This window comes from Suncus etruscus, chromosome X (genome assembly GCF_024139225.1).
Source record: "Suncus etruscus isolate mSunEtr1 chromosome X, mSunEtr1.pri.cur, whole genome shotgun sequence".
Lineage (NCBI taxonomy): Eukaryota > Metazoa > Chordata > Mammalia > Eulipotyphla > Soricidae > Suncus > Suncus etruscus.
The window spans coordinates 95,054,549-95,066,392 of record NC_064868.1 but is presented as its reverse complement, the minus strand read 5'-3'; the positions used below and the strand labels follow the sequence as shown (position 1 = coordinate 95,066,392).

General features: G+C 51.2%; 1 protein-coding gene across 1 annotated transcript in view; it reads left to right on the top strand.

Moving 5' to 3' along the window:
* The first annotated feature begins 9,330 nt into the window (after positions 1 to 9,330).
* Positions 9,331 to 11,844, top strand: part of GAB3 (GRB2 associated binding protein 3) — an 80,492-nt gene continuing 77,978 nt past the window's right edge. Inside the window, exon 1 of the mRNA XM_049766976.1 lies at positions 9,331 to 9,402. Coding sequence (XP_049622933.1) covers positions 9,331 to 9,402 — 72 coding nt within the window. The remainder of the gene's footprint in view (positions 9,403 to 11,844) is intronic.

Genomic DNA, 11,844 nt, shown 5'->3' with positions numbered 1-11,844 from the left:
CGGGGCCGAGCCGAGCGCGCGAGACTCCCGCGGAAGCTCATTGGCCGGCGCCTGGACGCGCGCCTGCGCCTTGGGTCTCAGGCGCCCCCAGCGGCAGCAGGGCGGGACGCTGTGTGGCGTCTTTCGTGTTCGCCCGGAACCGCTCGCCCGGAACCTCTCGGGCTCCGGAGCGCGTGTGTCGCCCCGCCGACTCTTTCAGACGGACCCGGCGCGGAAGCCGCTGCTGGTCCCCAGGCGAAAGGCCCCGACCGAGGAGCCCAGAGGAAAGGCTGTCGCCGCTCCTAGTCGCCGAGCTCGTCCTCCACGGGCCCGAGACACCATTTCAGACAGTTTTACTCGGACCGGTCCGCGCCTTTTGGCTCCCCCCTGCCCTGGACACAGTTGTCACGGGCTCAGCACTCACTGGTCGCGGCGTTTGGACCGGCAGGAAGTAGTGGCACCGGCCCAGCCCTCAGCCTTCCGGTTCGGTGTTCTACTCCGAACCCCGACTCTTCTCTGGGGTGGTGCTGGCAGGCTGTTGCCGGTCCAGGTTGAACCCGACCGCTGCATGGAAACTCATGCCTTTCGTGCACTCCAACCTTTTAAAAAGTCACATCGGAAACCCAACTAGTGACACGTTTGGGAGTTTAGTTTGGTTTGGGGAATAAATCTGGCTGGACTCGGATCACTCCTGATGGTGCCGGGGAAACTTATGGTGTGTGGGATCAAAATAAGCCCAAGTGTAAACAAGAAACTTGCTTCCATACTCTTTGGCCCTAACCACAAATGAGGCACTTGTGGGTTTGGGGGACCTCATCTTGCTGAGCTTGTGGCCCACTCCTCAGCACTGCCCACAATGGGGGCAGACATAAAGCTGCTAGGGACTGAACCAGAACCAGAGTTGTCTTCTTGTAAGGCAAGCATCTTACCCCATATTAGCTCTGGTCTGATTCATGGCTTTAGGATATTTTTGTTTTCTCTTTTGGAGGGAGGCAAGGCCACACCAGTGCTGCTCTGAGCGCTTACTTTGGCTCTATGCTTAGGGATAACTCCTGATGGGACTTATAGGATCAGATAGGGTCTCAGGAAACCTGAATCACCCCTTACCCACTACTAGCACTCTGGCCCCTGACTTTAGATCTCTCCCCTCCCCTCAAGGGATGTGGGGGTTCTTCAGGGTTGCTCCTTGCTTTGGGCCAGAAATCTTCATCTTGGCCCAAGAGATAGATATTACAGCTGGTAGTCTGCTTGCCTTGTACCCTGCCAACCTGAATTTGATCCCTGGCACCACATATGGTCTATGAACCAGCACGGACTGATCCATGAACACAGAGCCAGGACTAAGCTCTGAGCACCACCAGGTTGTGACCAAAATAAAAACAAATTTGGGGCCATTCTGATAGATATGTGATGGTGTCTCATTACAGCTTTAATATGCATTGCAGTAATGGCACTAATATTTTTTTCTGTTTTGGGGCCACACCTATGCTCAGGGATTACTTCTGGTTCTGTGCTCAAAAATCACTCTTGGCAGACTCAGGGATCCAACCTCGGTCGGCCACATACAAGCACCTACCTGTCTGTCTGTCTGTCTATCTGGCCTCTCCTTTGCCTGTTTTCTAAATATGTTACCATTGTTTTGTTTTAGATGAACTTTCCTTGTTTATTTAAAGAAAATACATCACATAGTTTATTATAATACATTTGCTTCCAGATAACTGAAATCAAAGTTTTTGAAAAATGGAAAGACAATAAAATGAAAGAAAGAGGAAGAAAAGAAAGAAAAAAAATACAGTAGTAAGCTCATGTGTGAAAATTATTGTATCTCCAATAAAATCTCCAATTAATACAATGGCAGAAGATTTAGTAAGCTATTGTTATATGTCCAGTCTGTTGAATTGGGGTGTTCCTTTAGGAATGGCAGCATCAAATGAAGTTGTCCAGATTGAACTTTTGAGAGTTTCTTTAGTTAGTCCTTGTATGAATCTTTTTCCACACCCAATGAGAAAGAAAGAAACCCAAAGAAACAGGGTTACCTGCCATTATAATGGGGTTGGGACAGTTAGAAACTGCCGCTCACACACTATTTAGGGGAGCTACTAGAGAAAGCAACAAGTCTGTGACAGGTGTTTGGAGAACAGCCACTCATCCAGCAGAGCCCTCACCCAGCCCGTGTTCGTGCTGGCTGCAAAAGCCTCATCACAGTCATGCCACCAATGTCCTGCGCTGAGGAAAGCATCACCATAGCCATATGGCAGCCCCGCACTTGCAATCTCTCTCAGTCTGTAGCTTGTTTCCTGCTCTTCAGAGACTGGAGGAGCCTGCACTCTGCCACGGAGCCTGCTTATGCTACTCCTTTGTAACATGAAGGGTTTTTTTCCTAATAAATTTGTTTTATTGAGTGAAAACTTCCCTTCTCATAAGTCCGATATATCACTTTTGTCCCTTTTTAGATTGTACCTTTGACACCTGTCTAAAGAACTTGGTCCTAGGTCATAAGAATTTAAGATATGCTATATTGTCTTCCAAGAGTTTTGCATTTTACATAAGTCTGTTCCCCTTGGAGCTCATTTGTCTATAAGGTTGTGCTTCAAGCTTTTTCTTTGGGAGGAAGGTGTAGGGATGGTGTCCAGCTGTGCAGCCTCTGTTGAAAAGACTTCAGACCTAGTGAGTTGCTTTTGGACATGTGCAAAAAGTGACCTGGAGGAAGGAATGTTGGATGTTTCTGTGCCCGTACAAGCCCTGTGTCCTGCAAATGGCATAGCCCATGTAGGCAAGTTTTTTCATGTCAGTTATTTGAGATTATCTATGAACACTTATATCATCTTCCCATTGAGATAATTTGCTTAACTTTTTAAATTTTTCATTCATTTTATTACTGTTTGAGGGTGGTACCCACTGGTGCTCGGGGATTCCTTTTGAAGCTGGCAGGGCTCAGTGGGCCTTTGGTGGTCAGACACTCCCTATGCAAAGCAAACTTCTGCTGTAACTTGGTTCTGCCCCCATTGTTTTTTATTATTCTTTATTAATATATAACTATAGAATTGTTTCTAGTTTTACAGCAGCAAAAATCTTGTTTTCTTGTGATGAGTACTTCTAAGATCTACTCTCTTAGCAGATCTACTCTTGTTATTTATTTTTTTTTGTTTTTGGTTTTTGGGCCACACCAGGCATTGCTCAGGGGTTACTCCTGACTGTCTGCTCAGAAATAGCTCCTGGCAGGCACAGGGGACCATATGGGACACCTGGATTCAAACCAACCACCTTTGGTCCTGGATCGGCTGCTTGCAAGGCAAACGCCGCTGTGCTATCTCTCCGGGCCCTACTCTTGTTATTTTTAAAAATAAGTGTCTTCTAATGAGAATTGGAAATGAGCACTCTGAACTAGAGCAGGGTGCTGAAAGAAGGTAAAATGATAGGCTTCATACCCCTTCAGTAACAATATGGCAAACCACAGTGTGGCAAACCATAAGGAAAAAAATGAAGAGAGAGAAGAAAAATGCTATAGAGGCAAGTAAAGGAAGAGAAGGAGGGAAACAGGGACATTGGTGAAGGGAAATGTGGCCTGGTGAAGATATGGATATTGGAACATAACAAACTCAATTATGGACAACTTTTGTAGCTGTAGCTCATTGTGATTCAATTAAAAAATTATTCATTAAAAATGTTTACAAGGGGGCCCGGAGAGATAGCATAGTGGTGTTTGCCTTGCAAGCAGCCAATCCAGGACCAAAGGTGTTTGGTTCGAATCCCGGTGTCCCATATGGTCCCCCGTGCTTGCCAGAAGCTATTTCTGAGCAGACAGCCAGGAGTAACCCCTGAGCAATGCCGGGTGTGGCCCAAAAACAAACAAAAAAATGTTTACAAGGGCCCAGAGAGATGGCACAGCGTTTGCCTTGCAAGCAGCCGATCCAGGACCAAAGGTGGTTGGTTCAAATCCCGGTGTCCCATATGGTCCCCCGTGCCTACCAGGAGCTATTTCTGAGCAGACAGCCAGGAGTAACCCCTGAGCACTGCCGGATGTGACCCAAAAACTAAAAAACATATGTTTACAATACAGTCTCGGAAAATATAGGTTTTCTACAGAATCAGTATATGATATTCTGACAAATATCACTGACAGTACATTTTAATTTTTTTTCTTTTGGGGGGGGGGCGTACCCAGCAGCACTCAGGGGTTACTCCTGGCTCTACGCTCAGAAATCGCTCCTGGCACGCTCGGGGACCATATGGGATGTCGGGATTCCAACCGCCGTCCTTCTGCATGCAAGGCAAATGCTCTACCTCCATACTATCTCTGCGTACCTTTTTTTTTTCTTTTTGGGCCACACTGTGACACTCAGAGGTTACTCCTGGCTATGTGCTCGGAAATTGCTCCTGTCTCAGAGGACCATAGGGGACACCGGGGAACCAAGGTCCATCCTGGATCAGCCACATGCAAGGCAAATGTCCTACCACCGTGTTATAGCTCTGGCCCCTGACAAAGTATATTTTATAGGAATCAAATATAACAAGAAACACTTGTAGTCTAGTCAAAGAAAATAATACAATACTTTAAAATGAAAAAAGGAGAAAAGTGTCTTTCTTTGTTGTGGGGAACAGACTACGGGTGCTTGAGAGGCCACGTGGCAGGACTGGAACCTAGGGCCTTGCTTGGAAGGTCTATGTTTCATCAGTTAGCTTCATCCCTGGGCCCTCAGGACTTTCCAGTAAGTAGGACTACTCAACAGACTCACAAACTGCTCAAAGTTTAGTTGGCTTTGGGTTGGTTTGGGGCCACACCCAGCAGTGCTCATGACTTACTCCTGGCTAGCTCTGCACTCAGGAATCACTCCTGGTGGGCTTGGGGTACCATATGGCGTGCTGAGGATCGAACCCAGGTTGACTATGTGCATGGTCCTACCTGCTGTACTATTGGAACCTTTGTTGTAACCTATGTCTGTGCCACTTGGCTCTCTCCCCTCTGCCCCTGGGACCACTGATTGTCTTCTCCAGACATGCCCTTTGTGTATCTTTGTGTGGTTTGAGAGGTCAAAAGCTGGACACTGGACATATCACAGGAGACACTGAGGCCACATACAGGGGTGGAGGGGACAAGTGTGGTGCTTGGGCAAAAAAGTATAGGAGTTGAGGCGGTGGCTTTGCACAAAGCTGACTTCGGTTGGATCCCCAGCACTTCTGAGCACAGGGCCAGGAGTAAACCCAGGAGTATCACCAGGTTGTGACCCACAAAACCTAAAAAAAACTTAGGGCCTTGTATCTGAGAGGCATGTGCTTCACCCTCAAGCCATGTCCTGCCTGTCTTTGCTTAGCTTCTTCATGGGGTGGGTTGAAATGAGCAGCACCTGGAACCCCTGGGCTTAATCCTCTCACAGCATGGTGTCTGGTTCCATTTTTGTTTGTTTTTGGATTACACCTGGCAGTGTTTACAGTTTAATCCTGGATCTGTGTTCAGGAATCACTCCTGGCAGGGCTTGACAGACCCTAGGGGGTTTTGGGGATCAAAGCTGGGTCTGTGGTACAGTATCTTTGTGGGCTCAGTGATGTTTCAGTAATTGTTCTGAAACCTTTGTAAATTGGAGCAGATGAATGCTTCGTAAACTGATGGCCTAGGCTACCGGGTGTTTGTTTGCACTGTCCTTTTCTTGTACAATAGGTGTGGCATCTGACTTGGATGGGCAGCAACAATTTTCTGCTACTTTCCCCTCCAATTCCCTTTGCTTTGATCTGCTGCCAGACGTCACAACCTGTTTGTAGTGGCCAGGGATTCCCAGTGACAATGCAGCCTCAGTCCTGCAAGGCACATGCCTACCATGGTCCCCAGGCCAGAAACCCAATTGTAGATGATGTTGGAATCATAGTAATGACACTGATGTTCAACATTTTTTTTGTTTTTGTTTTTTTGTTTTGTTTTGTTTTTTGGGTCACACCCGGCAGCGCTCAGGGGTTACTCCTGGCTCTACACTCAGAAATCACTCATGGCACACTCAGGGGACAATATGGGATGCCGGGATTCGAACCACTGACCTTTTGCATGAAAGGCAAATGCCTTACCTCCATGCCATCTCTCTGGCCCCTGATGTCCAACTTTTATTATTTATTTTAGGTTTGGGGATCACAACTGCTGGTGCTCAAGGTTTAATCCTAGTTCTCTTGGCAGTGTTGGGGGAGCATATGGGGAGTTAGGAATCAAATTGGGCCCACTGCATGCAAGGTAAAGCATCTTCCCTGTGGTACTATCACTGCAGCCCCTAATTTCTGATCTTGAATAAGAAAGGAAGCAGACTATCACTGATGATAATAACTTCCATGTTGACCTCTCAGAGGGTCGTGAAGTCACTTACCTAGTAGACAGAATTATTGAGCTGTCTGTCCAGGAAAATAGATCTCCCTGGTTGAACTTACCCTGGTGCTCCTGTAGGGTTTTCATAGATGATTAGCACAGAAGGGACAGGAGAGGATGAGGTGGACAGAGCCCTCCTAGCTGGCCTGGCACAATACACATCTTATTTGTCTTCTCTGCCCTATTCCCAGAGACAGGACAGATGTGTTCTTATCTGGTGTTCTCTTCCATTTACAGAATAGGCGAGATATCAGACAATATGCTCATCATAATATAGCTATAAAAGAAATTCTTTGTAGTGGATATGAATGTTCACAGACTTCCTGCTCTTGAGCCTGCGAAATAAAGAGTAAACATATCCGTAAATAGTCAGTGGGGAAGCCACAGGCGAATGGTGATGGGGCTGACCCTTATGGATGCAGGGGCCTGGAGGTTTTGAAAGGAAAGTGAAAGCTGCTGCTGCTACTCCATGGGTGTGAGTGTGGGTGGGGCCCCTGGAAACTTCGCTAGGGCTGGAGCTGGAGGATTTTTGTGGGTTTGAAAGGGAGAGCAGTGTGTCCTGAGCACAGTCTCCACCTTCCTGCTTGGCCTGGATGGATAGCAGAGGTTATGGCCTCAATCACCACACGGCTCATGCCCCAGTCTGCCAGCAAGCAGGGACAAATGTTTGTTTCTCTGCTTCCGGCCCTGACCTGTGGGAAACACCTTGCTTTCCTCCACTACCTCGGCCTTGTCCAGGGCAAAGGGAATGGACGGTCGTGGCTGTTATACTCTGCCCACAAGGCACACAGACTTTCTCACATTCCTTGTTCTATGTGCCAGATACGGAGCCCATCTGTGCCTTCCCAGCAGATGCTTTCAAAGGAGATCTGCCTGCCCTAGACCCTCCAGGGCCATCGGGGACAGATCAGATGGGGCTTGGGCTAGTGTTTGCAGTCACCAAAGCACCCTAGGATGACATCTATGTGTAGGCACAGATGCCTCATTGGTGGTAGAGCTGGGAGTGCCTGTGAGAGTGTGCAGGCACCCACTGAGGCTGTGTCCTCAGGGGTGCAGCCACTGACATGCATGCTGTGAGTGGGGGGGCGTGGGGGGCACGTGGAGCTGCTGCAGGCTCTAAAGGGAGCTGTGTCCTGGGTGGGAGAGCCTGCATGGTGCTGGGTGAAACCTGAGCTGGATCCCTGGCACCCCAGGGGGAACCATAGCTTCCCTGTGCTCCCCTAGGAGAGGCCTTTGATGTACAGGCCCTGTGCCCCCTTCTGCACTCATCTGAGGAAGTGGGAGCCCCTCTCCTCTCGTTCCTTATCAGGGCTTTCCTCCTGCACCCTTTTTTGGATCTCATTTGGCCACAGACTCTGTTGCTCCTCTGGTCCCATTCCCACACAGAGCCTGGGGTGCAACACACTTACTCCAGGTAAAGGGTAGCACCCCTGTGACTGTGTGGCCTGACCTGCTTAGAGCCATGGAGGGATGTGGCTTGGGGTCTGAGAGAACAGCCAAGCTGGCATGAGTGTGTGTGAAGATGTGTGTGCATGTGTATGCATGTGTGTGCAAGTGTGTGCATAATTGTGCATATGTGTGAGTGTGCATAAATATGTGTGTACCTGGATGTGCATGTGTATGCATTAGTGTGCATGTGTGTTTAAGTGTGTGTGTGCGGGTGTGTAGTATGTGCATACATGTATGTGAATGTGCATGTGTGAATTCTCATGTGTGCATGAGTGTGAGTGTGTGTGTGGACCTCAAAACTTTCCCTGAAGTCCTTTACTCGGCTTTCTTTCATTGGGTTACACTTTCTTTGTTTTTTGTTTCAACAATAGGAGCCTCACCCGCTGTGCTGGACTGCAAGTCAGGGTCCACCAAGGTTAGGTCTGTGCTTGGCCCTGGTTTGTGGCTGGGACACACATGTGCTGGGAACCGTGTTCACTGAGTCTTCAGGGACTGAAGTGTCTGACTCTGGAGTCCCCAGGGCAGCCAGCAGTCTGCAAGGGTCTCTCTGGGACTGAAGGCTGGAAGAACGGGGGCAGAGAAAAAAATGTATGTTTGGAACACCACGATAGTGAGGCTGAGGGCTTGGTGCTCTCCACTCCTCTTCTCCCTTCCCCTTTTTGGAAAGGTGAAAACCAAAATCATCCAAACCTGGATTATCTGGCTTGCCACAGGAGCTGTTGGAGACCTGGACTGGTGCATGCAGATGGAGCTCTGCATGCTGGCAGGCAGCGCGCACGTGTCTAAGTTCCGTTCAGCTCTGCATGGAAGGCTGGATCCCCTTGATGACACCGAGTATAGGACCGAGCCCCACCAGACAAGCTCCTATAAAGGCAGGGGAGGGCTTGCGGGAACGCAGGCACGTGCCTCGGTTACCCTCGCAGCTACCCAGTCCTGTCTGCCTGTCTGCGCTGGGGACAAGGGTCCCTTTATTTCCTGGTGTGACACCCTTGGAGTCGTTGACAGCTCCCAGGTTATAGGACGAGAGAAATGGGTTGTGGGGGTTGGGGGGAGCAGGCCTACTGAGCAGCGCTTTAAAGGCCTTAGGCCAAGGGTGTGGTGAGTCAGCGCAGGTGTCAGACGTCTGGACCTCCGAGTGGTGCCCCAGGGTCAAGGTGGCTGCATTGGCTCCCGGGAAGCAGCTGGGCAAGTGCAGGAACCTCAGCAGCGAGCCTTGAGGCAGGGCGGAAGCTGGGGGGCGCTCGCGGGCTCCCATGCCGCAGGTGCGGCTCCGTTTTGGGGGCTCGCACTCGGGGACAGGCCAGAAAGAAGTCCGCGGGGCGCAGCCCGAGGACGCTCCGTTCCCAGCTGGCCCGCCGCCCCCCATCCTGCGCCAGCTCGGCGTGCTCGAAGGGGCGGCCTGGGCACCATCACTGGCTCCCCCCCGGGGGGAGGTGGCTGGAGGCGGGGGTCGCGGGGCGGCGCTGGGCGGGCGGCGCTGGACCCGCCCCGCGGCATCCCCGGCTGACTTCCTCCCGCCACGGGCGGCCGGCCGAGCAGCTGGAGGAAGCGGCGGCACCATGAGCGCGGGCGACGCCGTGTGCACGGGCTGGCTCGTCAAGTCGCCCCCTGAGCGGAAACTGCAGCGCTACGTGAGTGCGCGGGGCGCGGGGCTTGGGACGCGGGCGCACGTCGGGTGCAGGAGCTGCCGGGGCGCGAGCAGTCGCAGCCTTCGGCGGGGACGGCGTCTGAGGGACCTGCGGGCGGTCTGGGTCTGGGGGCGCCTCGGGACACCGCGCGCCCATCCTGCTGGTCCGCTCGCCTCCGGAACAGGGGGACCCTGAAGCAGGCGTTGGGCCGTCGCGGCCGCCGGGACTTGCCGAAGACCCGTGCCTGGGGTTCGCGGCTTCAGGCCTCTTTGCCGGGGGGGAGGTGCTCTTTGCAGGAGAAGCGCTCCGTTGGATGTTCGTTGGTCCGACTCAGCCCCGCTGCCCCAATGAAACGCCTGCGGTGGGAGCGAACGGACCCTGATTTGCCGGCCGGGGCCACCCAGCCACCCCATACTCGCACCCCGCTGAGCCGCGGGCTCAGCTCCGACCCCGTTTATCCCGCAGCTCACATCACAAGCACGTGCAGGTGGTGGCGGTTGCGGGAAACCTGAGGCTCTGTGGGCGCATCGGGCGGGTAGGAGCTAGTAAAATTAGCACTGGCTTGGGATCCGGTGCCAGCGCCGCGTCCTTCTGAGGTCCTTGGGGGTGCATGGCAGGGCTGTTCCCGCCGAGCGTCCCTGTCCAGGACCGACTTCCCCATAGCGGTGTGGACGTGGGGGAATCCCTGAGCTTCCCCGCTCCATGCCCAGAGCAGCGGCGGGTGCCCCGACGCCGCCAACGCGCACCAACTCTGGGCAGGATTCTGAACGTGGGACGAAGCCGCGCGACGGGGGCCGCTCTGGCCCGCACTCGCGAGGGTGGCCCACTGCCGAGGCAGACACCTTTGAGCGAGTGGTCCCCACTTTCCAATAGAAGATGCCCAAATATGGTGCAGCTGGAGGGCGAAGTGTACAGGGGTTGCCGCAGTCCCGAGAACACGGGCACAGGACAGTGGGTTTGAGTGTCCCCAGCGGGGAACCCTGACCGCTGTGCGGGGCGGCGGCCGACGCGTGGGCTTTGCTCTTGGGGCTTTCAGGAGGCTGGTGGCACAAGAACCCCGACATAGGAATTTAGAAGCATCTCAATTTTAAACGTCACACGATGGGGAGCTGTGTTCACAAGAACCTTAGCTAGTCAGTCAGGGGTCATTTCTTGAAACGCGCCCCCCCCCCCCCCAATAGATTCCCCCCATCCCAGAACCCAGTGCGCTCCCTCTGGTCTCCAAGAGCTGCAAGCATGCCATGGGGCCACTAGATGGCGAGCGCCTGTCAGTGCAGCGGGGGCGTGGGCAGCGCCCTGATTCCAGGCCACCTTGAACTCAGATCTATTCTGCAGTAGCAGCTTTTCTTTCCTGCCTTTCATGAAGTCAGCGCCCACTCGGAACCTGGCCTGTGTCCTGGGATAGAGAGACAGAGGAGAGACACTTGATCGCTGCGCTCAAGACGCCCAGAGTCCCACACACTTAATAATAGCAAGGCAGCAGCACTAGAGGACAATGGGAAGAGCACAGCTCTCTGCACTGTCTGTTCCTGGTCATTCCATTACAGATGAAAACCACTGTTGTTTTTCGGTGCATCTTTCAGACCAAGGCGATCTTGTACTTCTTTCTTTTGAATCCGTGGGGCAAACCAATCTGACAGGAATGTTGTTTTAAAATCACGGTTCTCTTCTTTGATATATTTGACCTTTTGGTACTTCTGTGCTGGTGTGTCTGTCACAAATAATAAACGATTTAGTTCTTACAAATGCATTAGATTGAATCCAAGGAACCCTTTCGCTTTCTCCTCCCCTTCCTGTGCGCCCCTCCTCCCCTCCCCAGGGATAACAACTGTTAGCAGTTTTGTATCATGCTAGAACTATTTCTACAAAGTATATAATTTTCTTTTTGCACAAATGAGATCATACTATACAAATTGTCCTGCAATTTTGCTTTTTCAACTATTATCCTGGATAATTTTTCCAGGTTAGAATGGATAGATTCCCACCCGTCTGTTTTAAACCATTAGCAAATAATTTGATGTAACCAAACTCAATTATTTCTCTGTTGATGAACATATGGCTCTCTTTAATTTTCCCAATTTTAAATAATGCCCCAATAACAAGGATAATAAAATTTTGAAACAATGCCAAGTGCTCTTTTTATCTCTGATTACTAGTTCTTTGGTGGATATATTATTTGCAATATTTTCTATCACTATGATTTGTCTCTTCATTCTATTTATAGCAGCTCCTGTGGAACTGCTTAATTAAGTCCAATTTGTTCTTATTTTTCTTTGGGATACACCTGATGGTACTCAGGGCTTACTCCTGGTTCTATACTCAGGAATCACTTATGGAGCTCAGAGAACCATATAGGATGCCAGGGATCAAACCTAGGTATCAGTCATGGCAAGCACCCTCCCCATTGTGCTATCGCTTCAGCCCTGATCAAGTCTAATTTTTAGG